General features: G+C 45.1%; 1 protein-coding gene across 3 annotated transcripts in view; it reads right to left on the reverse strand.

Annotated features, from left to right (window-relative positions):
* Mtus2 (microtubule associated scaffold protein 2) overlaps window positions 1–25,778 on the reverse strand; it is a 104,220-nt gene that overhangs the window by 23,205 nt on the left and 55,237 nt on the right. The window contains exons 1-2 of one of the 3 annotated variants that reach the window (XM_051205170.1): window positions 22,413–22,736; window positions 9,581–9,647 (exon numbers count right to left, since the gene is read on the reverse strand). In XM_051205170.1, the coding sequence (XP_051061127.1) occupies window positions 9,581–9,647; window positions 22,413–22,550 (205 nt within the window). In that variant the 5' untranslated portion in view covers window positions 22,551–22,736. Of the gene's footprint in view, window positions 1–9,580; window positions 9,648–22,412; window positions 22,737–25,778 lie in introns of those variants that run through there. The other 2 variants (XM_051205171.1, XM_051205169.1) reach the window with 2 other exon arrangements.

A 25,778-nucleotide genomic window follows, 5' to 3' on the forward strand; every position in this document is an offset into this window, starting at 1 on the left:
TCCAGGAGAAAGCAAGACTGACTTCATGCTCCTGTTTTCTAGATGGACCTGGGAGGATGGTTACCATCCGAGTGGTAAGTGCCCCTCACCCCCAAGGCTCTAGATACTGAAGCCTTGGACGCCAGTGAATGAGTTTTAGGGAAGTGATTGGATCCCAAGGGTTCTGGTCTCACCCATGGATTACTCCTCTGATGGACTCACATCACAAAGGCATTCCTGGGAGATACTGTAAATGCAGGCTGTGGGGCCAGCTGGAAGCCCCTTCTCTGCTGTCTCTATCCTGGTTACCATGAGATGAGCAACAGTTCTCTGCCACATCCCTTCTGTCACTATGATCTTTTTGCTAGCCATGTGCCCCATAACTATGGAGCCAGCCAATCATGGACTGGAGTCTCTGAGATCATGACTCAGAGACTTGCCTCTGGTGCCATTTTCTTGGGTATCTTGAGTGTGATAAAGGCTGATCACACAGTCAGCACAGATCTGTGTTCATCTCAAACCTTTGCTTGCTATTGCCACACTGTTCCGTCTTAAGCCAGGGGTTTTCACAACTTGAGCACAAGTAGAACCACAATCAAGTGGGTGGTGTGTGTGTGTCTGTGGGGTTGGGGGGAAGATGGATGGGTGAGGGTGTGGTCTAAAACAAACTGGCTGCTCCCATAGTCAGCAGCTTTGTGGTTGGTTTCTGATTCAGTAGGTTTGAAGCAAGGCGTGAGAATCTGCATTTCTAGCTATTTCCATGTGCTTCAAGTTCCAGAACACTCTCACATTCACTGTGGAGTCTGTGGCAATCCCACCATGAACTCATCTAACCTCTTAAGCTAAGCAGGGCCAGGCCTGGTTAGTATTTGGGTGAGAGATTTATTGTTGTAAAGAAGACACTAGAACAACTTGCTCCACGGACCCTGTGAAGGGCAGACATTAGTTAATTAGGTTTGTGGACTAGGTGGGCTGCTCCCTGAGATTCTTCATCTCAGACAAGTCTTCGGGCAGGGCTGCTATTGCTTTGAGCAGTGGGTCATCATCCTTCCTCCTGTGGCATGCACCAGGAAGGCTGCTTAAACAGAGGAGAACTGGCTGGGTCCTGACTAGTTGGATCCCGTTATGGTTGGGAACTGGTCTGTGTTTCTCTCACTCTGGTGAGCTAGAAGTTTGTTCCTGAGTTTGACAACAGCAAGATGGTGAAGCCTTTCCAAATGAGATTATGTAATAGGGTCAGTGTGGGAATCACGCTCAGAAAGGGTTCATATTGGTGTCAAGAAGCAGATTTGCTTTCTCAGGAAAGTGTGTGTGTGTGTGTGTGTGTGTGTTAGAACACATGTGTGCATGTATGCATGCATGTTCATGTGTATGTGTGTGTGTGTGTGTGTGTGTGTGTGTACGTGCATGTGTGTGCTCACCTGTGCCAATGTGTACCTGGGGATCAGAGGACATAGTGTCTTTCTTCAGGTGCTGGCTATCTTTTTCTTTGGGACATTTTCTTGTAACTTGTCAAGCAGGCTAGGCTGGCTGCCACTGAGCCAGAGATCTGCCTGTTTCAGCCAGTGCTGGGATCACATTTACACCACTGTACCCAGCTTGCATTTTTTTAAAGCTTAGGTTTTGAGGCTTGAACTCCAGTTTCTTACTTGTAAGGCAAATATTATCACTGACCAAGCTGTTTCCCCATGCCCCAGAATGGGTTGTTATAAAGCAACTGGCTAAAATTTTCAATCACTTTGCCAGGCAAAGAAGTACCAAGTTAGAGGCTCTCTCTCAGCACTTAGTGTGGTGGCAGCGCCCCCTGCAGGCCTCTCTGCCCATGTGCTGTTAAGAAATGGAGCTCTCGGGCAGGCAGAGGCAGGTGGATCTCTGTGAGTTCAAGACCAGCCTGGTCTACAAGAGCTAGTTCCAGAACTAGCTAGGCTCCAAAACTACTGAGAAACCCCGTCTCAAAAAACCAAAAGAAAAGGAAAGGAAAGGAGCTCTCTGCTCAGCACATGGCTCCCCAGTACCTGCCCCACCCTTTCTAACCACTTCCATCTCTCAGAAGTCTGACTTCTGTTTCTTCAGCCCAGTGAGATGGCGGCCACTGTCCATTGTACCTATAAGTGACCACATCTGAAGATAGGCCCTTAGCAGAGAGCTGGGACTAAGGCAGGGCTCGCTGTGTACCTTTTCTGTCCAATTCTTGGAAGCAGATTTTGTCTATTTCATAACTGTGTACCACAGCCTTCTAGGTGGCAGTTGCTGTATCATGGCTGGAAATTTGGAAGGCACCGCATGGGCAGTGTGTGAGAGAGTCCGATGATTTTGACATGCTTACACCATCCCATCAAGGTTCCTGGCTAAGAACTGAGGGCCTAGAAAGAAAGGGTCATGCAGATGGTTGTCTGAGGACATCTCAGCATGGTGCCATTTGTGCTTAAAATGCATAAAGCATCTAGTCCCTGCCCAGCCTCTGAAGATTGGCTCAGCTCTCTAGGTAGACTTGCCTATAAAGAGATGTTTTGCTCATTACAAGTTAAACTATCCATTTGAATTGATGTCAGGCTACAACCAATGTGGTTAAGATGTTTCCCTGGAACACAGAGAGTTGGTACACTACAAAGCAGGCTTAAAAATCTTGAGCACAGTGAATTTGCTAAATCAGCTCCCACATTTCTCTCTCAGCCTGGTCTCTCTGGACGATGCTTTACTGGAGCCATTATTCTAATGGGTTATGCTCTAGCCACTGTCATCAACAGAAGTCATTAAAATGTATAATTGTTATTATATTTTAATTATGTGTATAGATGTGTCTGTGTGTAGGTATATGCCTGTGAGTGCAGTTGCTTAAGGAGGCCAGAAGAGGGCATCAATTCCTCTGGAGCTGGAGTTACCTGTGGTTGTGAGCCACCTAATGTGGGAGCTGGGAACTGAACTCAGGTCCTCTGCAAGAGCAGTGTGTGCTCTTAACCACTGGGCCACCTCTCCAGCCCCAGCAGGTGTGTTTCAAAGAGAGAATTACATGAAAGAAACTTGAGGATTTTCTCCTCTCTCTCTCTCTTTCCATACTCCCTCCCTCTCTGCCTGTTGCCTGAGGATCAGTACGCAAAGCTCTCAGCTACTGTCCCAGTGCCATGCCTGTTTGCTTCCTGCCACAGTGCACATGTAACTGAACTGAAGCTGTAAGAAAGTCCCCAACTAATTAACTTTATTTTCTAAGAGTTGCCTTGGTCATGGTGTCTCCTCACAGCAATAGAGCAGTGACTAAAATGCCAGGTCCTCCTACATGTGCTACATCTTATCCTTAACACTGCATGTAGCACAAGTTCTAATAGGTCTTAATAAAATAATAAAATAAATAAATAAAACCCAGAGTCAGATATCAGGCTAAATGCTGAAAGGTCAGAGAAGTAAAGGAGCCAGACACAAGAGTGACCTTTTTCCTCTGTTGAATCCTTGGACCAAAGGGACCATCCTGTCCCTATGAATGCCCAGGGTGAAATGCCCTGAGCTCCTGGCTCCTCCTGCCCATATTCCTCTCTCTGCCCAGCCATATCACTTCTGTCTCTACCTCCCTAGTGCTAGGATCAAAAACATGAGCTCTGTTTCTCTTTTAGACTGGATCAGTCTCTTGATCCCAGGGTGGCCTTGAACTCGCTCTGTAGACAGGCTGCCCTCGAACTCACAAAGATCTGCTTGCCTCTGTCTTCTGAGTGCTGGAATTAAAGGTGTGTGCCACCATTGCCTAGCCTCTATGGCTAACTAGTGGCTAGCTCTGCACTCTAATCTTCAGGCAAGCTTTATTTGTTAAAGCACAAACAAAATATGAGACTTCATTATCATGAATGGGAAAGCAAAAATAGCTTTAAAAGACTCAATATTTCATAAGATTGTAACACAAAAATCACCACAGAAAATAACTAGAATATGCTAAGCATATAGAGCAATAGAATTTTAAAAGTATCAAAAATGTATGTAGCTGCCACATGGAATAAATCAGTATCTAAAAAAAATGTCTAGCTTTGTGTGTGTGTGTGTGTGTGTGTGTGTGTGTGTGTGTGTGTGTGTGTGTGTGTAATTGTAGCTGTAATGTATTTTCCATGGCAACCAACCCAATTTCTGGGAATTGGCAGGTTTAATATTCCTGTGCATGGGTAAGCACCTGTTTGGGAGAGAAACCAAAATGGCTTTGTAAAATGACATTTACTAGACTCAAATTTAATCAGAGTGGCTGAGATCATTGCTTTGAATTTTTCCCATCTCATTTTCCTGCAAGAGGGGCAGGATTCCCAGACCTTGTCATGCTGGGCCATGTAGCCTGCAAGGAGATTAGTTTTCCTGAAACTCTATCAACAAGTTTGAATTGCTGACAGGAGACAAGACCTTTGGGAGCAAAAATTTCTGTTTTCAAAAAGCAACCCCACCTCACTATCTGATCACCTATGGAGTAGTTAGTATATTTTGGGTGTCTTCCTAAATTCTGTGGAGCAAATTGAATGGGAAGATTCATCTCTGCTGGCCAGAGAATTTTTTGATGTGTTCTATTTTTTTTATTTTCATATATATTCAAAATTAATTTTCCATTCCCTTGTTGACCAATGTGTTCTCTAGAAGTATTTTAAATGACTGATAAGGTGGCTTGCAAAGGCCATGAATTCAGCTTCTAGCATCTGTGTTGGGTGGCTCACAATTACCTGTAACTCCACCTCCAGAGGGAACTAGATCAATGCCTTTGGCATCTATGGGCATCTTCACACACATGCACATACCCTCACCCAGGCACACATCTTGAGATTCTTCATGTGAGTGGAGGCCCCTAAGTGAGGGAGCTCCTCAGGCTACAGTCAGGGGGGACCCAACTACATCTCCCTACTGCCCCTAACTTCCCCTACCTGGTTTGGATGCCAATCAAAACCCACTTCTTCAGAGAGCTCATCGACTGTCAAAGTTCACTGTCTGTAATAAACATCTGGAAGATTAAAAATCGACCCAAGACTCACTCTTCAGTGTTTTGTTTCTGCTGCCCACAGTGGCACTCCACAGAACAGAGAAGCACCCAGAAGCACCCATTTCAGACTGGGTGATAGACACCACCATTGTATTTATTCCAGCCAAGAGTGAGGATAATGGATGGAAGCTTATTGACAGTTATTGGCAGAATTTGGCGTAGCAATTTTATGAGTTGTGAAAAAGGTTAAGCAGTCACCATTAGACTGGAGATGGCCAATTCTACCCTAAAATCTGCAACACCTGAGTTATTCCTACTTTTGTCAACTTCTCTACCCTGTCTGAATTCACAGTTATTTCAGAAATTCTATCTCCCCAGCCCCCCCCTTTCCTTCTGATCCCCACCTCCCATGACTTCTGTGGGAATCAACTGCTACAGGGAGTGTAAAGAACGACAGGGCAGCTACTGAGGGGGCGTCTTTCCCTGTGGACCCTTCAGAAGTCAGTGCTGAAGGCTTTGCTCTGGAATTTATGGGCTGACAATGGATCCCCATATGCCCCCTGTGTCTTCGTTCTGTGCCAATGCAATCTCCAGAGTGGAGTGAGAATTGGTTCTCAGAGCAGAGCGCCCCCTGGGATGAATGGACTAGCCATGGTGCTGCCAGGGACTTCTGTTTTGTCTCTGCTGTTCCTCCCCCTCAGATGGGGGCAGATGAGCTGTTTCTATTCTTAGTGCTAATGCAGAAATCAAAAGACTTAAACTCAAACTCAGTACAGATCCAGCTGCATTTAAAAGTTTCCAGACATTGCTAAAGGCAGTGTCACTGAGCTTGGCATGCCCAACTCGAGCACCATCCTCTGATCCAAAGCTTTCTCGTGGGAGGGCAGACATCTCTCCAGGGAGAAATTCAGCCTGGAGAGAACCCTGTTTCCTATCTTTGTATGCTAGCTGCTGCACCTCAGCCTAGCACTCCACCAGTAGCTTCTTCCGGAATTGCTTTTCAGTGTATGAAGAGGAACCCGAGGGTCTAAGAGGTCAAGCCAATTCACTCTATGAGACTCTGGAGCCCTAAAGCCTGGAACCAGCTACAAGCATCCTGATACTGGGGGAAACACATTCAGAGGCCAGCTTCTACATCTCAGAGCACTGGCTTGATATCTTTGGCATGAAAACTTCATAGAGACTAAGTCCCTCTGTGCTTCCCTGACACCCATTAAGGACAGCATGTCTGTTCATAGTGTGTCCTAAGAGCTTGCTAACTAGGCAGGTTGGTCTCATACATTTGATATCATCTGGGAAGAGGGAACCTTGACTGAGAAAACACATCAGACTGGCCGGTGGGCAAGCCTGTGGGGCAGGCATTCTCTTGATTCGTGATTGACATAGGAAGTCCCAGCCCACTGTGGGTGGTACCACCCCCAAGCAGGTTGGGCCTAAGCTGTATGAGAAGGCCTAGCATGAACCTGGAAGGAAGCACTAAGCAATATTCCTCCTTGGTCTCTGCTTAAGGAAGCCAAGAGGCATGATGCACACTGGTCAGGTTCACTCTGAATGAAGAAGGGTTTATGAGTAACTTCAGTTCCTGGGCCCCCAAAGAGCCACTCATCTTCACACCCCACCCTCTTAGCCAGTGCCAGTAGTGTTTGTAAGTCCAACAGTGTGTTACTGCAGACAACACACAGGGCCCTGCAGGGTGTCTGAAACCCCAAGGTCACCACACTGTTGGAACTCCTTGTTCCTTGATGTTTGCCCCACACCAGTCACACTTCGTTCCTTTCTGTGATACAGTATCTTAGGATGCTGTGATAAAAAGCACAGAGTGACAATCCCTGTGAAACGGGACCCAAGGAGGGACAACATCCAACCTGATTCTAAGGTTTGAGCAGTACCAGCCAACAGCTCAAACATCTCTCTAGCATGTAACCGTGATGTTTACATGAGACGAAGAGCACCCCACCTCCAATTTCAGCTATTTTTTCCCTTTCCAAATGGCCACTGGGTTGATAGGATACACAGTTTAAGTCCTATCTACTTCCCAAGTGTCACTGTGAAGTATCTATTTGACCATGAGGCAGCTGTCACTATGAATCAGGACTTTGGGGGAATTTCTCTTTACCTGAAATCCCCTGAATTGCCTCCACAGTACTATCAGGGGTCATCTGGGGAGACTGGGTTGTGACTGAAGCAGGGACAAGACCTGAGGTTCATAGCTGTGCTCAGTCCCTGTCACCTGGGAATTAACCTGTAGGACAATGTCTGCCACAATCAGTTTTGTAGCTTTTTTTGGAAAGAGATGTCTCACAACTTTAACCCTCAGAGGGCAGGGACTGAGTTGGAGGAGGGGGATCTTTGCAATTAGAGTTGGAGAAGAAGAAATGTCTTTCTGATAATGCAGGCTCAGTGGAAGAATATTCTCTTAGTGACTCCCATGGGGAGTCACCTGCAGGCAGGTCTCTCGGATGTATCAGTGTAACAGCACATCATCGGGGGACCCCAGGGATCCTTCAGTGAATGGATGGCAAGATCCCCTCAAAGGGGAATAAAAACAGCTCTTGACCCCAGCAAGGGTGCCCTCAGCCAATCACACCGGGCCTGCAGACGGTCTGTATGGTAAGACCCCAAAGTAGCAAATTAGGAGACATGGTGAAGACTTCAAGAAAAGAGACTCAATCTCCATGGAAACAGTGACAACAAAATGAGAGGGTGACACTTTCCCAGGAGGGAGCCTGAAGGGAACAGGGAGATGTCACTTCTCCCTCTCGGGTGGCTGCTTTTCCAAAAGCTCCAGCACCCATCTCATGAGCCTCGGATTCCTGGGAGTGTCCCGACAAGCTCCACCATGGCTTGCCTAGCTGGCCTTTCTCAGCTAAACCTATGTCTGGGTTAGTCCTCCAACTCCTTCTTGGGTCAGGGAGTCCGTGGGGACGGGGACCCTGTTGCTATGAATCCCATGCAGGTGGGGCAGGCATAGATTATTACTATTTGTTGTGTTCCCACAGGTCCTGGCTATCCTGGGAGAGGAGAGATAACCTCTTCTGAGTCATTGCTATGAGAAAGAAATCACAAAGCTCACAGAGGAGAAATAGTAAGACACAAAGGAGAATGGGAGAAGCCACAGGTGAAGCCTACTACCTTGTCTGTCCACTGCTCAGCTGAGAACCCATGGCCACTAGAGGAAGCTGGACTGCTGGTAATTTCATAGCCAGACACCTGCCAAGGGTGGCCTGGATGGGACAAGTTCCTTTACTTAATGGAGGAGATCACACCTGCAAAGGTAGGCTGCTCCCAAGGTCACATTAGGTAGAGGGGAGATGTGTACTTGTGACTAGAACAGCAGGCCAATGGGAAGAGGCCATAGTTCCTGGCGACACAGGGTAGTGATTAGACAAGAGAGAAAATGACATCAAGAAGGGAGGACCTCATGACACAGGCCTGTAAATCTAGCTACTCAAGAGACAGGGGTAAAAGAGTCACACATTTTACCTGTCTAGGCAGCAGAGTGAGTTCAAGGTCAGCTGTGTAACTTAATGAGATCCTGTTTCAAATAAAACATTTTTACAATGTGGGTAGCTCAGTGGTCTAGTGGCTGCTCAATATAAACAAAGCACTGAGTTTAATCTCTAGTCCTAGAGAAAAAGGAAGAAAGAGGAACGGGGTGGGGTGGGGGTATGGGACAGGGCAAACCCCTTCACCAGTCCCTCACCTGGAGAGGAAGCCTGCCTTCTGTTACATTATCATCACTCACTTTGACAAAGTCTCTGAATATACTAGACCATTCCTAAAGAGTACACACTCCAATATGCCCCCTCATGATTTTGTTCCAGCCAGACAGGCGTTTTTTTAACCCCTTTTGAGGTGACAGTGCTTTCATGACAAGGTGCTTACAGCTGCAGGAAGCCAGGAGACACTCATTTCACACAATCCAGAATGCCTAGAGGGAGGGACGCTTGTCAAAGCCTGTGACAGAGACTGATGTGTGTGCTGTCATCTGTGAAGAACAGTTAAGGCCTGACTAGTCCTGTCGCCAGCTGTGAGAAACTGTCTCTGTCATGACAGACCTGTGAGATTTATGGTTCCCTGTGAGACTCCAGCAGACCGCCACTATGCTGGCAAAGACGCTTCACTGGTCCAGGCATGTCTGATTTGGCTTATGACAGAGAGATACCATGGCCTTTGTAACACATTTCAGGCATCAGTTAAAGATATTCTTCTTGGTCTTTGCTAGAACACAATCCAAGAATGGCATCCCACTAGGGGAATCTGTGTGCCTGTGAGCAAACTCCAGGAAAACAAGACTAGAGTCTTGTGACCACAGTTTCTTCAAAGACAAGAATTATTCTTGGAATATGTTTTTGTGTTCCTGCCAGGCATAGCAGATAGGAGTGAGTTCACTTTAGATTATTTATTACAACTGGCTGTTGGTTTTTGTTTGCCTCTATGGAAAAATATTTTTTTTTCATGTACAGCTATCCTCGTAATTGTGTACAGCTTGAACTCATGAGAACTTCACTCATGTGACCTTTCTTAACCCTCAGAGTATAAATTGTCTGATGCTCTGAATAAAGTCAGCTATTGCATGAGACCACCTCATTTTTAGGCCCCATTCTCCCACGTCCCACCACCTGTAGAGTGGTAAACAGTCCTCATGCCAGATGACCAACTTACCAACTTCATCCCTGATGTTTGCAAGTTCAATTGACAGCTCTTTTTCCTTTGCAAGGGCACTTTCACTCTGAAAAAAAAAAAAAAAAAACCAAAACAGATACTGAGAGTTCCCTCATGTGATGTAAGCATAGTCACATGTCCAACACATAAATCATATTAAACAAGTAGGACTAGCCCTGAAGGTGAGAAACAGTCTCCCTATATAAAAACCAATAGAACCAAATCATACTCATTTGTTTGCAGTATTAATACACAAATACATCCACAGCCATCCCCTCTCTGTTATATCATGGTTACACAGTTACATCACCCTGGAATAATTCTACAAATATCTCTGTTCTACACATGAATATAGTAGCATATATTATTATATTCTACAAATTCTCATTTGATTTTTTTGTAATAAGTGATTCTTGACCGTGAAAAAGCTCATAGCTCATAGTAACACACACACACACACACATATATATTTGCTTTTTAAAGAAAACCAATTATTCCCTTAAGCTTATTCCTTTGCCCATAGCTAGTTAGTTATCTGATGAATAATGACAATCATAGCAGACACCTAGCATGCACCATTTCTCTCATAAGACCTGACAGCAAGGCTTCCTTGAGTTTTGACTCAGTCTGGACATTACTATAAGGCATAGGAAGCACTGCACATTTGAAGTATTATTTGGGGGAAAAGGCCATTTATAACTCACTGGTCTCGTCTTCACATCAATTACACTCTGTGACATAAAATACTTAAGCACCCGAAGACACACTCCATATTCAGTCTGCATTTATGAGTCACCACAGATGGATTCTTAAGATTTTACTGCTAATAATAAGGAAATACTACTCATTAGTCAGAGAACCAGCTCTTCAGCCAATTCCCTGTCAGTCAACCGAATGTGCTCTTAATGAAAACTGACATCCAGAGGGATTTCCTTGGACCAAACACATAGCATGAGTTATCTTCAAGGCCTTGTGATCATTGTCTATGGTCTGCATGTTCAATGCCCCCAATGGTCTGTGTTAGAGGCTGGATCCCCAGGGGCATGACCAGGAGGTACTGTGACTCTTTAAGGGGTGGGGTCTAACGGGAGATCTTTAAGTCATTGGGAATGTGCTCTTTAGGAAGATTGTGAGACACTGGCCTCTTTTTCTTCCTAGCCACAAGTAGCAGCTTGTTCTGCCTCAGTCCCCCAAATGGTTCCATCCAGTATTCCTCCTGAGGCTCAAAGTAACGGTTCATCTAATCAAAGATGAGGACTTCTGAAACAGCACTAACTACCCCTTTCTGTTTATAAGTTAATTGTGTCAGGTATTTTATTTTAGGGTTGGAAGAGTAACTACTACAATGCCCCTTAATTACTGACTGACTACCTTTTCCCTTCTTGACTGTGCTGGCTAATTTTATTTATTTATTTATTTATTTATTTATTTATTTATTTATTGTCAACTTGACACAGACTAGAGTCTCCTGGCAAGAGGGAACCTCAAAACCTCAACAGAGGAATTGACTCCATCAGGTTGGTCTGTGGGTGTGTCTGCAGAGCATTTTCCTGATTAACAATTGATGGGGAAGGGCCTAGTCCACTGTGGGTGGTGCCATTCCTGGGCATAATGTCCTGAATTGTACAAGAAAGCAAACTGAGCAAGTCATGGGGAGCAAGCCAGTTAGCAGTATTCTTCCATGGTTCTGGCCTTAACTTTGCTCAATAATGGGTCAGGTGTTGGTGGTGGATGCCTTTAATCCCATCGCTCAGGAGGCAGAGGTAGGCTGATCTCTGTGAGTTTGAGGCTAGCCTGGTCCAAAGAGTGAGTTCCAGGACAGGCTCCAAAACAATACAGAGAAACCCTGTCCCAACCCCCCCCAAAACAACAACAACAAAAACTTTGCTCAATAATGGACTATGATTGGGACTTGTAAGCCAAATAAATCTTGTCTTCCCCAAGTTACTTCTGGTCATGGTTTTTATCACAACAGCAGAAAGCCAACTAGGACAGTGACTACTTGAAAAGTTAGCAGAAATAGAGAAAACAGCATTTTACTCCATTTAAGGTACCATGAAGTGTAATAATGCACACAGATCATGTTGGCCCACTCTCTAAATGAGGAAGGGCTTATAAGCAATTTCAGTCCATGGGCCCCCAAGGATTTACTCATCTTCATGCTCAAAGATGGGCCATGATGAGAACATGTAAGCCAAATAAAACCTTTTCCTCTCCAAGCTATTTTTGGTCAGTGTTTTAGCACAGCAACAAAAAACCAAACCAGGACAGTGCCTCTCATATGGGACTAGCGACAGTTCTCAAGATTGTGTTTGTGAGTCAGCTCCATTTAGACCAGTGGGTTGAGACCCTTTGGGGGGTCGAATGACACTTTTACAGGGGTCAATTGAGACCATCAGAAAACACAGATATTTATATAATGATTCATAATAGTAGCAAAATTACAGTTATGAAGTAACAATGAAAATGATTTTATGATTGGGGTTACCACAGCATAAGGAGCTATATTAAAGAGTCACAGCCATTAGGAAGGTTGAGAACCACACTGAAGGTAGTTTAATGTGGGTGGGCTCCTGGGAGAAGCTCAGGTCATCACATTCATAAAGCCAGGATAAAACTTTGTTGCCACAGTAAATAGCTCGAGAAGCAACTTAGATACTTAGCATGCACAAACTCATGGCATGGGTTGGCTAACTAGTTTTTAAGAGTGTCCACCTAAAGATCTAATTGTTAAGAGCAGCAGATCCTGCGAAGTCGCAGGTCTAGGTCTCCATCACATCCATATGTTTAAACTCTTGACTCTGAAGCTAATGCCATTAGATGAGGGCTGTGGGAGGTGATCAGGTCACGAGAGTGGAACTTTCATGAGTGGGATTAGCATCTTTGTGATGGAAGCACCAGGTATGGCTCACCTCTTCCACAATGCAAACAAGAGAATCAAGAAGGAGCCATCTTGGAGTGCATTGGGCCCTCATTAGAAACTGACTCTGCCTTGGCATAGGATTGCCCAGCCTCACAGCTCTGAGCCATAAACTTCTGTGGTTCATGCAGCAAAGTTGGAAACATTTTGCTACAGGAGCACTAGTCAGCTAAGACTCACTCCCTTGCCATTCATGAAGCTCTGCTGTCCCTTCAGCCCACAGCAGTTCTGATTTCCCTGAAGTCAGGCAGTAATTATACCACGGAGTGCTGTCTTCCCAAGTCTCATAAGACGCCACTTCAAATGTCATGGTTGCTGCATGGGGTCATTATGGGGTTAAATGAATGAGTAGATGTAAATACAAACACAGTAGTGCCTGCATATGTGGTAGGTGGTAGAGATGCATGGTTTCCTTTGACTTTATTTGTAGCTAGATAACATCCATAGTAATAGGAACTCTTCTGTATTAATTACCATGTTCAGATAGCATCTGGTTCTATCTATCATCTCTCTCTCTCTCTCTCTCTCTCTCTCTCTCTCTCTCTCATCTATCTACCATCTATCTGTCTATCTATCATCTATAAACTATCTATCTTCTCTCATGGGATATTTTGATCACACCCTGACACTCCCTAGACTGCCAATAAAGTTAAACCTTGAATGAGAGGGTGGAGTCAAATTCAGTTGGCCAGAATTAACCATAGAGTTTTTGGTGGACCCAGATTAGGATAGAGAGACACAGGAAAGAATAGGGAGGTGCCTAAAAGATTATCTGGTTTTCTTGATCTGGGAAGGTGTAGAGGTAAGGTCAGCTTATTGTTTCCCCATTATTCTTTAATCTATCAGGTTTTTACCTCAATATCTGACTACTGGGTTTTATTTAATAATAGAATAATATAAGTAATCACTCCATCTGGTACTTTCTATCATCTATCTATCTGTCATCTATCTATCTATCCATACATCTGATTTACCTATTTATTTATTTTTGCAGTGCAGAGACAAAATCCCAAACGGTACATATGCCAGGAAGAGATTCTGACATCAAGTGGTATCCCTAACCCTGTGCTTTGATTTCTTTAATATTTCTCTTGGTTCTGCACTGACTATAGTGTCTGTGTACATGCGTATGAGTGTGTGTGTGTGTGTGTGTGTATGTGCTGGGATTAAACCTAGGGCTTCACACATGCCAGGCCTGTGTTCTGTGACTGAGTCATATCCCCAGCCCTCTTAATTTTGACACAGTTCAAAGGATGTGGAGACTAGAATAGGGAAGTGTTCTTATCAAATTGACCCCAGGACTTTTACACTGGTTCTAATGGTAGCCTCCAATGGATACCTGACAACTATCTTGTACTAATTAAGTGCTTTGGAGAAGGGTCATTTTACTATTTATATTTCAATAAACCAGTAAGAAAACTTACTTCTACATTGAGGACAATTTGAAAAAGTCATGTCCTATGCTTCACAAACACCAGCAGAGAACTAAAATCTTGAGTGTATTACTCAACAAATAGCATAAAAATGGCTCCTGCCAGCATTATAAAGACTTAGATAGCATCTGGTAATTAATCATCAAAACCTAACAAAAACAGCAGATTCACTCCAACTTCAACCCCCAAACCAATGGTCCTTTCAGCTTCCCACTGCAGCCAGCATCTGATGGGTACAGCACCATCCCACTGCAGCCAGCATCTGATGGGTACAGCACCATCCCACTGCAGCCAGCATCTGATGGGTACAGCACCATCCCACTGCAGCCAGCATCTGATGGGTACGGCACCATCCCACTGCAGCCAGCATCTGATGGGTACGGCACCATCCCACTGCAGCCAGCATCTGATGGGTACGGCACCATCCCACTGCAGCCAGCATCTGATGGGTACAGCACCATCCCACTGCAGCCAGCATCTGATGGTATAGCACTGTCCCTCAGTGGGATCCCCGCACCATTGCAAACAACCCTGAACCTTCCAGGTGAGTGGCAGGAAGGAAATGGACTCCAGAGGGAAAGTGACTAAGCTCTAGAACATTCTAGGTAGAGATTATTTACTATTTAACAAAGGTTATAATGCTAAGTTCTACCAAATGCTTTCTTTAGCCATACAAAGAGTAACTGTCTCCTTTCCCCACTTTTTCAAACACAACCACTGCTTGGTATCCATGGGGCTGACCTCAGGACTCCTCCTAACCAGGATACCCACGTCCACACAGACTCAAGCCCTATACATAAAATTATGCCATGTGTACAGAGAACTCATTCCTATTCTCCTAGGGCAGTGGTTCTCAACCTTCCTAATGCTGCGACCCTTTAATACAGTTCCTCATGTTGTGGTGACCCCAACCATGAGCTTTTCCTTGCCACTTTTTAACTGTAATTTTGATACTGCTATAAATTGTAATGTAAACATCTGTGTTTTCTGGTGGCCTTAGGCGACCCCTGTGAAAGGGTCATTTCATCCCTCCAAGGGGGTTTTGATACATGTATTGAGAATCTGCTGTCCTAGAGAGTTAAAACCACCTCCCTATTGCTGACAATACTGAAGATGGTGCAAATAACTTATGAACAGTCATTTCTCTTAGGGAACGATTGTGACCAAAAAACCCAAAAATGCCTGTGTGTTCTCAGTACCAATACGTTTTCCCTCAGTATTTTGGGTCCATGGTCAATTTACTGAAGCTATGGTTACAGAAATGACAGATTCAGAGGACCACTAGTACTGTTAGGGAGCGCTGGGCTTTCTTTCCATTCATCGAGAGGTAATAGGGACTACGTCATGAAGGAACCTGTTGGCTTAGAAATGGAAAATGCAGGCATTTCAACCCAGGCCCAAGTACCACCAAACACCGAGGACACCCAGATCCTCCCTCCCCCTCTCACGTGCATAGGTGTAGCCTCAAGAGCCAAAGTGGAAAGGGATCGGATCTAGCATCCTGGTCACGCAGCTTTCACACCTGACTGGAGGAGAGGCAATCAGCTGTCACCTCATCTGATTGTGGAAAGTTCTCTAGCTGTAAGCCCTTCTGGTCCCCCAACCTTCCCCTCTACATCTCACACTACCCAGGTTTGTCCTTGAAATTGATTTGTGGCTTGTATGTGGGGATATTTCAAGTGTGTGATGCCTCTTCAGCACAGCCTTCTGGGGTTGTCACTCCAGATAGGGCAGCTGTTTGGTTACCCCATCAGTTCTAGATGAATCCTTCTGATGTCCCTGGATGAATTCCTGTGGAAGGGGCTGGCTCAGCTCCACCTTAGCTTGCCAAGGCCCGCTGCCTGTTCTGCCTGTTCCGGTGAGAACCTTTCTTCCTTAAGTGCTTCTTGTCTTTGAAATGATCTCAGACTTCTAATTTACGCATCAAGTCAGTTGTTTTGTGTTTCCTGAAAGCCAAACCAGAATGACGTCAGGACACCTGCAATGGAGTCAACAGCTATGACTGCAGGACCTGCATTTTCTAGATGAACACCAAGGACACCTTCCTTTTGTTTTGTCCTTGCTGCACATGTCCCGTGCCCATCGTGGAACCACAGAATCCAGCAGAAGTCTTGGTCTTGATGTGCTCGTAGGCTCTGGAGACTCTTAAGATGCCCCCTACAAGGATCTCAAGTCACTTTTCCCACTGTCCCTTGCACGATGACAAGATGGGGGCATTAGGGTAGGAATAAGGCATCCTCTGATGCAGGGGTCAGATCAGCATTTCCCTAAATGGGGAATGTGTGGAAAATTCCTAACTGGTGCCAAGCACATGAGCTCCTGTGTTCACTCAAGAGGGCTAAATATAGACACCCCAGCATCAACTATCCAAACTGTTCTGGTGACAAAGTCCAGACACTGCAGAGACCAAGAAAGCCATTCCTCTCTGGGGACTGTTTAGTCTAAGACAGGCTTAACTTCAAATGGGTACTGAGGGATCACTCATGCCCTCTCCAAGTCAGCAGCTGCAGCTTCTTGCACCCCCATTTCCATTTGCTCATGCACCCCTCCTTCACAGCACTGGCATAGGAATCTGAAATGTGAAAGCCATGACAGGCAGGTACCAGGAAACATGCCACTCATCCTTTCTCTCCAGTCCCTAATGTAGGTGCCAGAGAAGGTCTGCTCCTTAGAGTCTGCCTGTCTTTGATGACCTGGCTGTCCATGCCACAGTCTTCCACAGACTCCAGAGAATTCTGTTGTCCCTCTTTCCTAGCTAGACACACTTGGAAGAGCACAGAACCCACTCATTCCTGTGACACCAAGCAACCAGATGTGTGGCCAAGCCCCAAGTCAATCTGCCACACTCTGTTACCTTTACCTGCTTAGTCACCAGGAGTTATTTGTCTAGATGGCTGACACTGTCTCATGGGCCTGGTGGGAACAGGAAGCGAAACTGTCTCTCTTGGTTAACATCACCTGGGTGACCACACTTGGGCATCAGGCATCCATGCCCCTCCTTGAATGAGCAATCAATCAATAAAACTGGGATTGCACCCCAGTGTCTCTGGATAGCTGCTCCCCTAGGGGCTCCAAAAATGGAAAGCTTATATGCTACCACACACTGACTGAGTGCCTACTATGTGCCAGGAAAATGGCATTTTAGCCTCCAAGAAGCCAGTGTCTCAAAGTGAGGTGATGTACTAGCAATTACAGAATAGTGAGACAGCCCAGGAGGCTAGGACCAGAGGAGGGACAGTGTCTGTGAAGGGTTTCCCAGGCAAAGTCCAGGAGAACCAGTGCTACAAAACAGTACCAGGGCGCTTCTGGGAACCCTTGGCACCCCACTAGATGGGCCCATACATTTTTTATTTCTTTGTAACTTCTGACACTGGTGTACAATATTCACTGGAAAGTCTGTTGTTTGTCTGCAAGAAGTACCAAGGACAATTTATGAAATTCATTGTAGTCTCAGCATGCTTCTAAGATGTGTTTCCCTTGCCTGAAGAGAGAGTCCAAAAACTCTTAAATAGTCTTTGCTATCTTTTTTAAAATGTCATATTTATGTTGTATTTATTATGTGCATGTGACTGCAAGTGCCTATGGAAGCCACATGAGTCAGATCCCCTGGAGCTGGAGTCACAGGCAGTTGTGAGTCACCTGAAGTGGGTGCTGGGAAGTAAGACTAGGTCTTCTGCAAGAGCAGCCTTTTAAAGTGCTTTCAACTGCAGAGCTAGCTCCTCAGGCCCCTTCCAATGGTTTTAGCCAGTTCTGTGTAAGACCTAATCATAGGCATCAAGCCTGCTGTGGGCCATGCTGTTCCCGAGATAAACAAAAGACCACACAATAAGAAGTGGGAAGGCTTGGGATGTGGTGGTGCATAATCGCAGTCCCAGAACTTGGGAGGGAGAGGCAGATGGTTGCAGCTTCCAGGACAGTGTGTACAGTAGGACCCTCCCTCAGAGAACAAAGGAGGGTGGGATCTTTCTGGTGCTTGAGGAAATAGTTGGGTCCCTTCAACTGTGAACTGAAATTCACACATGGCACACTTAAACACGATGGTGCAAAGAAGTTAGGAGCTTCTCATTCTTCTCTGAACCAGCGCTGCCTCTTACCCATGAATGTGGGTAATGAATTAATTTGTTAGTTAATTTGACTTGGCAAAATGTGTCATAGTGGGGAAATACTGTCTTTAGTACCTTCAGGTGAACCAGTCTCAGAATACACACACATCTCCACAGTAATTTCCATGGCTTTCTGTGCATAGACCATTCATTTTTCAGCATGAAAATTAAAAAAAAAATGTGGTCGGACTTATAACAAAGCTTTTGGGGGTAAATCCCTTGAGATGTGGGGTGACCTTTTAGTTTTTGTTCTGTTCCGGCTTTAAAATAGTGCTGACACTATGTTTGAGTTAATCAATAACTATTATTTCTCTCCCAAATAATTAACTGTGAATATATAATGATCCACTTTTCAATTCTGAAATGAAATTTAATATAAACCCACTCAACACAAAGGGCCACTCATACTTAATATTCTTCCATATATTTCAATGTCTAATTGTGTGAACAGTATACTCAAACCATGTAGTAAAAGGAACCAGAGTGACTGAACTTAAAAGGTTCCTTCAGTCTTTGCCCCTGTGTATGCTGGGAGAATCACTAGTTAAAAGAAAACATCCTGTTTACCCTGGGGACAGTGGCTAATGAGGAAGCATCATCCTGGCAGGGAGATAACGAGGGTATCCACATCTGGATGGCTAACGAGCAATTGGAAAGGACAGAGACCAACGGGGCCAAGGAGATGGAACACTAAACATGCAAGGTAGGAACTTTCTAGAGTGAAAGCAGGAGAAAAGGGAATGAGCCAGCATGGAGAGTTTTAACTTCTTGGCTTTTTGTGGGTTCTCCCTTCCTTTAGTCACCTTCCCAAAACCATGACCATCAAGCACCCCCACAGCCAGACTGCATCTCTGCTAAAAGAAAAAACAACGAAACAAAACCCCCAGGCAGAGCTGCACTTTTTCATTACTACAAGTTCGGAAATGCAAGTCTGGCTTCCAGGCTGGGAAATTCTACTCTGCATTCCCTATGCATTGTATTTTCTGCTGAGTTTATTGTGAGAACCATCCTCTTGTGTTTCATCACATTGAGCAAAAGCACTCGTTGCTTGTAGTTACACCCTCATTCCTTGTCAGTTTAATAAAACTCCACCCCATTCCTACAAGTGTAATTCAAAAATTCCACCCCATCTTCAAGAACCTTGTCTATGATTCTCCAACCAACTTGTGTTGGAGTTGGGGAGTGGCCAGAACCTTCATTTAATTATCCTCTAGTCTGTAACTAGTGTTTAATTGCTCTGTATGTGTACAATCTGCAATTTCCCTGGAAAATGTGAAAGCACAAGGGAATTAGTAACTGATAAAAGGCTGCCCATGTCTATAAATAGCTCTTTGATATTCTGCAGCAATGAGGCTTGGAGGAAAGCAGTGATAAATATGGTAAGTTGGATAGCTTTGGGTAAGCCAGAAGATACCAGGCATGGGCAGCTTTTAAAGACTTATTTATTTTTATCTTATGTGTATAGGTAGTTTGTCTGCAGGTATGTATGTGCAGCACCTGAACTCAGTACCCAAGCTGGCCAGAAGAGGGCACTGTATCCCTTGGAACTGGAGTTACAGATGGTTGGGAGTCACCACATGGGTGCTAGGAATTGAATCCAAGTCTTCTGCAAGAGCAGCCAGTGCACTGAACCTCAGAACCACCTTTCCTAGCCTCTGCACAGATAGGTTTTAAAAAACCACTTTCTCGCTTAGCAGGTTTGTTTTCATTATGTTTTTTTTTTTTTTTTTTTTTTTTTTTTTTTTTAAGAAAGACTGTACAGTTTCTCCTGGTGCATCACAGGAGAGAACCATTCCCAGGCACTGCTTTCTCAGTCTCATTTCTGAAATGACTTAAAACATTACTTTCACAGCTCACTGTTTTTATAAACAGTGTAATCAAACTTCAAAAAAAATGTTATTGTTTAAGATCAAATATCCTCTCTCATAGTTATGTGATGTAGTAGGAAAAGTTTATTTATTTTTAAAGATTTATTTCTTTATTGTGTATACATTGTTCCTCCTGCATATATTACTGCAGGTCAGACGAGGGCACCAGATCTCATTACAGATGGTTGTGAGTCACCATGAGGGTGTTAGGAACTGAATTCAGGACCTCTGGATGTGCAGCCAGTGTTCTTAACCTCTGAGCTATCTCTTCAGCCCCAGAAAGGTTTATTTTTGGAGGGATGATAAGCTGGGCTACAGCAATCAGGAAAACTTTCTGATGATCTTTACTACACATTAACGTTTTTCTAACTGTGTTGATGCTCAGCTGTGAGGGCTAACAGAGAGTAGGGCTTACCGGGATCTACAGCCTAATAGGCCCAAAGGCAGAGGAAATCCTATCATAGTACCTGGGCAACAGGTAGCTATGGAGCAAAGGAAGGATTCAGGCATACTTCCTGTAAAGTTATCCTGAAAAGCAAGCAATAACAAAATGCCTGTTTTTATTTTAAAAGAGGAAGTCCCCGACTCCTTCAAAGAGCACCTGCAAATATTTTTCCATTAAGCCTGGTGCAGGAATACTATTCTGAAGCAGGGCAAAGAAAAAAAAATGAGTGTGAGCATATTGAAAATGTTTATTAATGCAATTCAATGTTATATGTTTTTAATGCAGAGAATTTAAGTACTAAATTTGGGGTTTCAAAGCTAAAACAAATGACAGCTACTTAAACGGCAAACTTCTCAAGAGATGATGCTCATCATTGAATTACTTTCCAAAATCCTTAAATGCAAGAATGATATAAGGAAGATTATTTTTAGCAATTTGATTTAAGAGAAAACAGTGGTGCAAGCTCACTTTAGCATATATTTTCTCAAACAGAAAAGCTGACCCCCCCCAATCACACAGAGAGAAAGAGATGAATACATAAACATTAAACCAAGAGTCTCACTGTGTAGTCCAGGCTGACCTGGAGCTGGTTCTGTAGACCAGGATGACCTCAAAACCAGAGATCCTCCTGCCTCTGCCTCTCAAGTGCTGGGATTAAAGGTGTGCACCACCCCTGGACAATCTATTCTAAGAGATAAGAAAAAAAATTTGTTGTTGTTGTTGTTGTTTTTGGATATGGAGTCTTATTATGCTGCCCTTAGCAGCTCAGACTTCTCAGCCCAGGAGCTGAGATGACAGACTGAATCTCTGTGTCTGCCTTTATTTCTGGAACTTTTTGGCCTGAGTTCAGGAGTACAAACTTGATGCTATTGCTGGGCATGTGGCTTATCTTTCCCTTCAGCAAACTCATGTTATAAAGCACCCCTTTCTGCAGCTACACCTCTTGAACAAGTTGCTACAGTGGTGGCTTTTACAGACCCTGCCTGTGTATCTGTTTCTTAACACATACACATACACATACACATACACATACACATACACATACACATACACATACACAGCTTAAGTTCTGACTCTGGCAGACAGAAGCCAAATTCACTGGAATGTCTGTACCCAAACAGAAGTCCTGGGTGAGTTTTAGGGGACAGTTTAGTGTTCTGAGATGGTGTGTGAGCGGCAGGTCAGGGTTCATGAGAAATGACAGAAGATGATCCCCAGTGACGGCACTGTAATGAGTTTTAAATTAAGCCATACATTTCCCATCTCCTGGCCACATACTATACCCCAAGATATCTACTGCTTGATGCCACGTGGGTAGAAAAGAGGCAATTTCAGGTGCCTTGTCCCCCATGAGATTCCATTTCATGCATCTTGGATGAAATATATTGCCCAAGAAGAGTTAGTAGTTATCTCAAGATGGAATTAAAATCACCCACACCCCTCTGTAAGCACCCAGTCCAGACAAGCATCCAAAGCAAAGCCTGGCTTTGTGCTGAATTGCCGGACAGTGTTTGCTCTGATTTGATTTCGGTTCTCTGGCTGTGGGTTTTCTTTCTGAAGAACCCCCCCAGACTCCCTGACTCACCAAGGGTTGGCTCCCACTCCCATGCTACCACTTTGTGACAGGAGATCCTTGTACCTTCCTCTCTGACAGGGACAATGAATCCCAAGAGGAGATACTCTTTAAATTCTGAGTGATAAACTTCCAAAGTTCCAGTCTGGCTTAGTGAAAACATTGTGCCTAGCTGACCCACATCCCTCCCGCACTAGAGCATCTTAGGTTTCCCAGGTACCTAAAATGCACTAGGAACCTTCCCAGGATTCCCCTGGCAGTTTGGATTTCAAAACCTTCCCACTATGTCTTCAAAACGCAACAGTTTTATCTGAGCCTGAAGGAACACAACATTATGTAAGGCCCTGCAGAGCCCGGGAGAGCAAATGCTTTTCTATGAGCACCACTCACGATCCAGCACCCTGGAAGGAGAAGCCGGAGCTTCCTGCTCACCAACAAAGCACACAGACATGCGAGGGAGGCGGGGGAGGCCAGAGGTGGATGCTTGCACCTTCTCTGCCCAGACCAAGGAGGAGGGGAAGAGAGGACAGGGAAGGCCAGGTACCGTCTTGTCCAGGCACTGAAGGCAGTTATAAAGCTTGCAGCAGTTGTGGCCCATCCCGGCGGGCTGGCTCCGCAGCACCTGCATTCAACGTGTCAGCGGCGTTCCCTAAACCGAGGTGCTGGCCCCCAAAGGGACGCTCCGTGGAGCTGTCACAACTTCCATGTGGGCCCCCGGCTACCTTATTTCTCCCAATAACTTCAGCAATTGCGGAGAGGAGGATCTGGGAGGAGAGGGCGGGGCGGCTGGCAAATCCTCCTGCGAGGGAGGGGCGAGAGCCGCGCTGGCGCTGGCAGCTCAGCAGCTCAGCGGCAGCAGTAGTAGCAGCCCCAGCAGCAGCAGCGAGGGCCACCTCCTCTCTGGGAATCCTCAGAGCTGGGCGGATGAACTGTGTCGCCTGACAACGCAGCCTTTGACAGAGGCATCTCCCTGAGTAGACAGCCCGGCTGTTCTGGGTGCGGCACCGTCTCTGTACCGCGCAGACACGCCTAGAGAGAACGCAGGGCACACACAAAAGGAGACCCGCGGGGACCCAGGGTGGGGGGTGGGTGTGGACCGAGGGGAGGCATGCTGGCTTCTGATCCAGCCCTGGATGCCTGTCTGGCTAAGGAGTAAACATATTTATAAACACAACCCATGACAAGGTCTCTCGGCCCAGGACTCCACTGCCAACAGGAGGGCTCGTGGGTACATCTTTATGCCCCGAACAATTGCTTGGCCTCATTTGATGACATCTTTACACGTAAAATATAATCGCTAGAACTGTAAGATCGCTGCCCTACGCAAACCATTTAAGAACCCAAAGTACTGAAGATAAAATTGGGATGGGAGGCAGCTATTTCCCCCAAAGCAAATGGCCTAGAAGTCTTCTGCGGGATCTGAACTTTCTAGTCAGCTTGTAATTTCTCAAAATGAAGAAGAGAAGGGGCAAGAGCCAAGTTTTCTTTAAAGGAAAAACAAAAGAAGAGGCCTTGTGTTTTAAAATGTATTTATGCAACCCTGGAAGTAAAAATACGCAAATATTTACAAAATTAATTTTTTAGTAGAAAACTCCTAAAACTTATCAACAAAAATGTAAGATTACAGATTTGGAGAGATGGCTCAGTCATAAGAGCACTTGAAGGTCTTCCAGAGGACCTGGGTTCTGTTCCCAGCACCCTCATGGGTCAGCTCACAACCACCTGTAACTCCAGGTCCAAGGGGTCACATGTCCTCTTCCGACATTTGACATAAACATTCTCCTCCTGGGTCTTCCTCTCTGAAACTGCTGAAGTTATCAGGAGAAATCAGGAGACCACACAGAAGCTTTGACAGCTCCCAGGGGTGTCCCCTTGGGAGTGGGCACCTCGGTTTAGGGACACCAATAACACACTGAATGCAGGTGCTGTGGAGCCAGCCTGCTGGGATGGGCCACCACTGCTTCAAGCTTTATAACTGTCTGGACAAGACTGTACCGGGCCTGGTCTCTCTCTCTCTCTCTCTCTCTCTCTCTCTCTCTCTCTCTCTCTCTCTCTCACGCACACACACACACACACACACACACACTCACACACATGCTCACACACAAACACACACATGCTCACAAACACACACATGCTCACAAACACACTCACAGGCTCACACACTAAAATAAATCTAAAAGGATACACAACCACTTTTTAAAGAAATTTACCTAAGGCTATAAGCAGACAATGCATGCTGAAGTCAAATAAACTCATTAACCTAACAGATTTTCCCACTGATTTTAATTAAGTAGTAGAAGCCATGTGGATGTAGTTTAGAGAGGACTATTTAGTGATCAAAAGAACAAATTGGAATGTTTACCTCAACGGTGAAATAATAAACACAAGCATTTCTTGACAGATAAATCAGGAGACTGTTAGGATAGCAAATTATTAAATATCTATGCTCCTTGGGCTGACACTTCCTCTTCTATCCCACAGGGCTCAAACCAACAAGCAAGGACACATATGTGCATGGGGTATTAAATTCAGCATCATTTGCAAGCATGGAAATAGCACTCCTGCTCCTTATTTCCAAGGCATCCTACTACACAGAAAGGGGATATGCTGTTGAATGAGCAAGTAAACATTTACCCCAAACACAAAGCAAATGTTTACAGGATATGGAGGCATACACATATAAACTCAGCATTCTAGAGGTGGAGACAGAGGGATTGCTAGCCTGGGTTACACAGTAAGACTCTTTCTCAAAAGCAAAACTCCAACCCCTCCCCCCCCCAACACACAATCTCTCACACAAATGCCACACATGCGCACATACTTGGATAGTTTTGGAACCATGCTTTAGAGATACAATCTGTCTCAGCAAACAGCCCCCATGGAGTGGGAGGCAGGAGGATGAGGTAATTTCCATGCTTAAGTCTCTTCCTCTATGCTTTATTATTAGGAACATGTTTTGGTTTGCTTTCAAATGAAATGCATTGGGGGAAAGCAGGGAACATCTACCATTAAGGCTCTGTGGAGTGGGGAGCTAGGTGTGGTGGTTTCAACAAGAATGGCCCCCATGGCCTTATATATTTGAATGCTTGCTCTCCAGGTGGTGGAGCTTTTTGGGAAGGATTAACAGGCATGGCCCTGTTGGAAAAGGTGTGTCATCAGGAGTGGGCTTTGTGGTTTCAAAAGCCTACACCAGGCCTAGTATCATGCTCTTTCTGTCTCCTGCTTGTGGATCAGATGGGAGCTCTCAGCTACTGCTCCAGCACCATGACAGTCCTGGACTCATCCCCTGAAACTGTGAGCAAACACTCAATTAAATGCTTTCTTTTATAAGTTGCCTTGGTATTGGTGATTCTTCATAGCAATAGAAAACTGTGAAGGTAAGATCAGACCAGCCCCTCAGAAGGAAGAATGCTCACTCAGACCAGCCCCTCAGAGGAAAGAATGCTCACTCAGACCAGTCCCTCAGAGGGAAGAATGCTCATTCAGACCAGCCTCTCAGAGGGAAGGATGCTCACTCAGACCAGCCCCTCAGAGGGAAGGATGCTCATGCACCTGGACCTCAAACCTGGGCTGACACTTCTGGAACTTTGAAACCACAGGAGAAAAGTCATTGTGTACAAAACGGTGGTTTTACAACTATATTCAGAGCAGCATGAACAGTAGTCAAAAGGCAAACCAGCCTGAGTGTCCACGGGTGGACAAAGGTTAAAAGAAAATATAGAATATATGTGCAACGGAATATTACTCAGCTTAATAAAAAGAAGGAAAAAATTGTTGACAAACCCACTGCTGTTGCCATTTGACCACTGGATCACACACTGCCAACATCAGAAGGGAGACTGAACACACACTA

Source organism: Phodopus roborovskii, unplaced genomic scaffold (assembly GCF_943737965.1).
Source record: "Phodopus roborovskii unplaced genomic scaffold, PHOROB, whole genome shotgun sequence".
Lineage (NCBI taxonomy): Eukaryota > Metazoa > Chordata > Mammalia > Rodentia > Cricetidae > Phodopus > Phodopus roborovskii.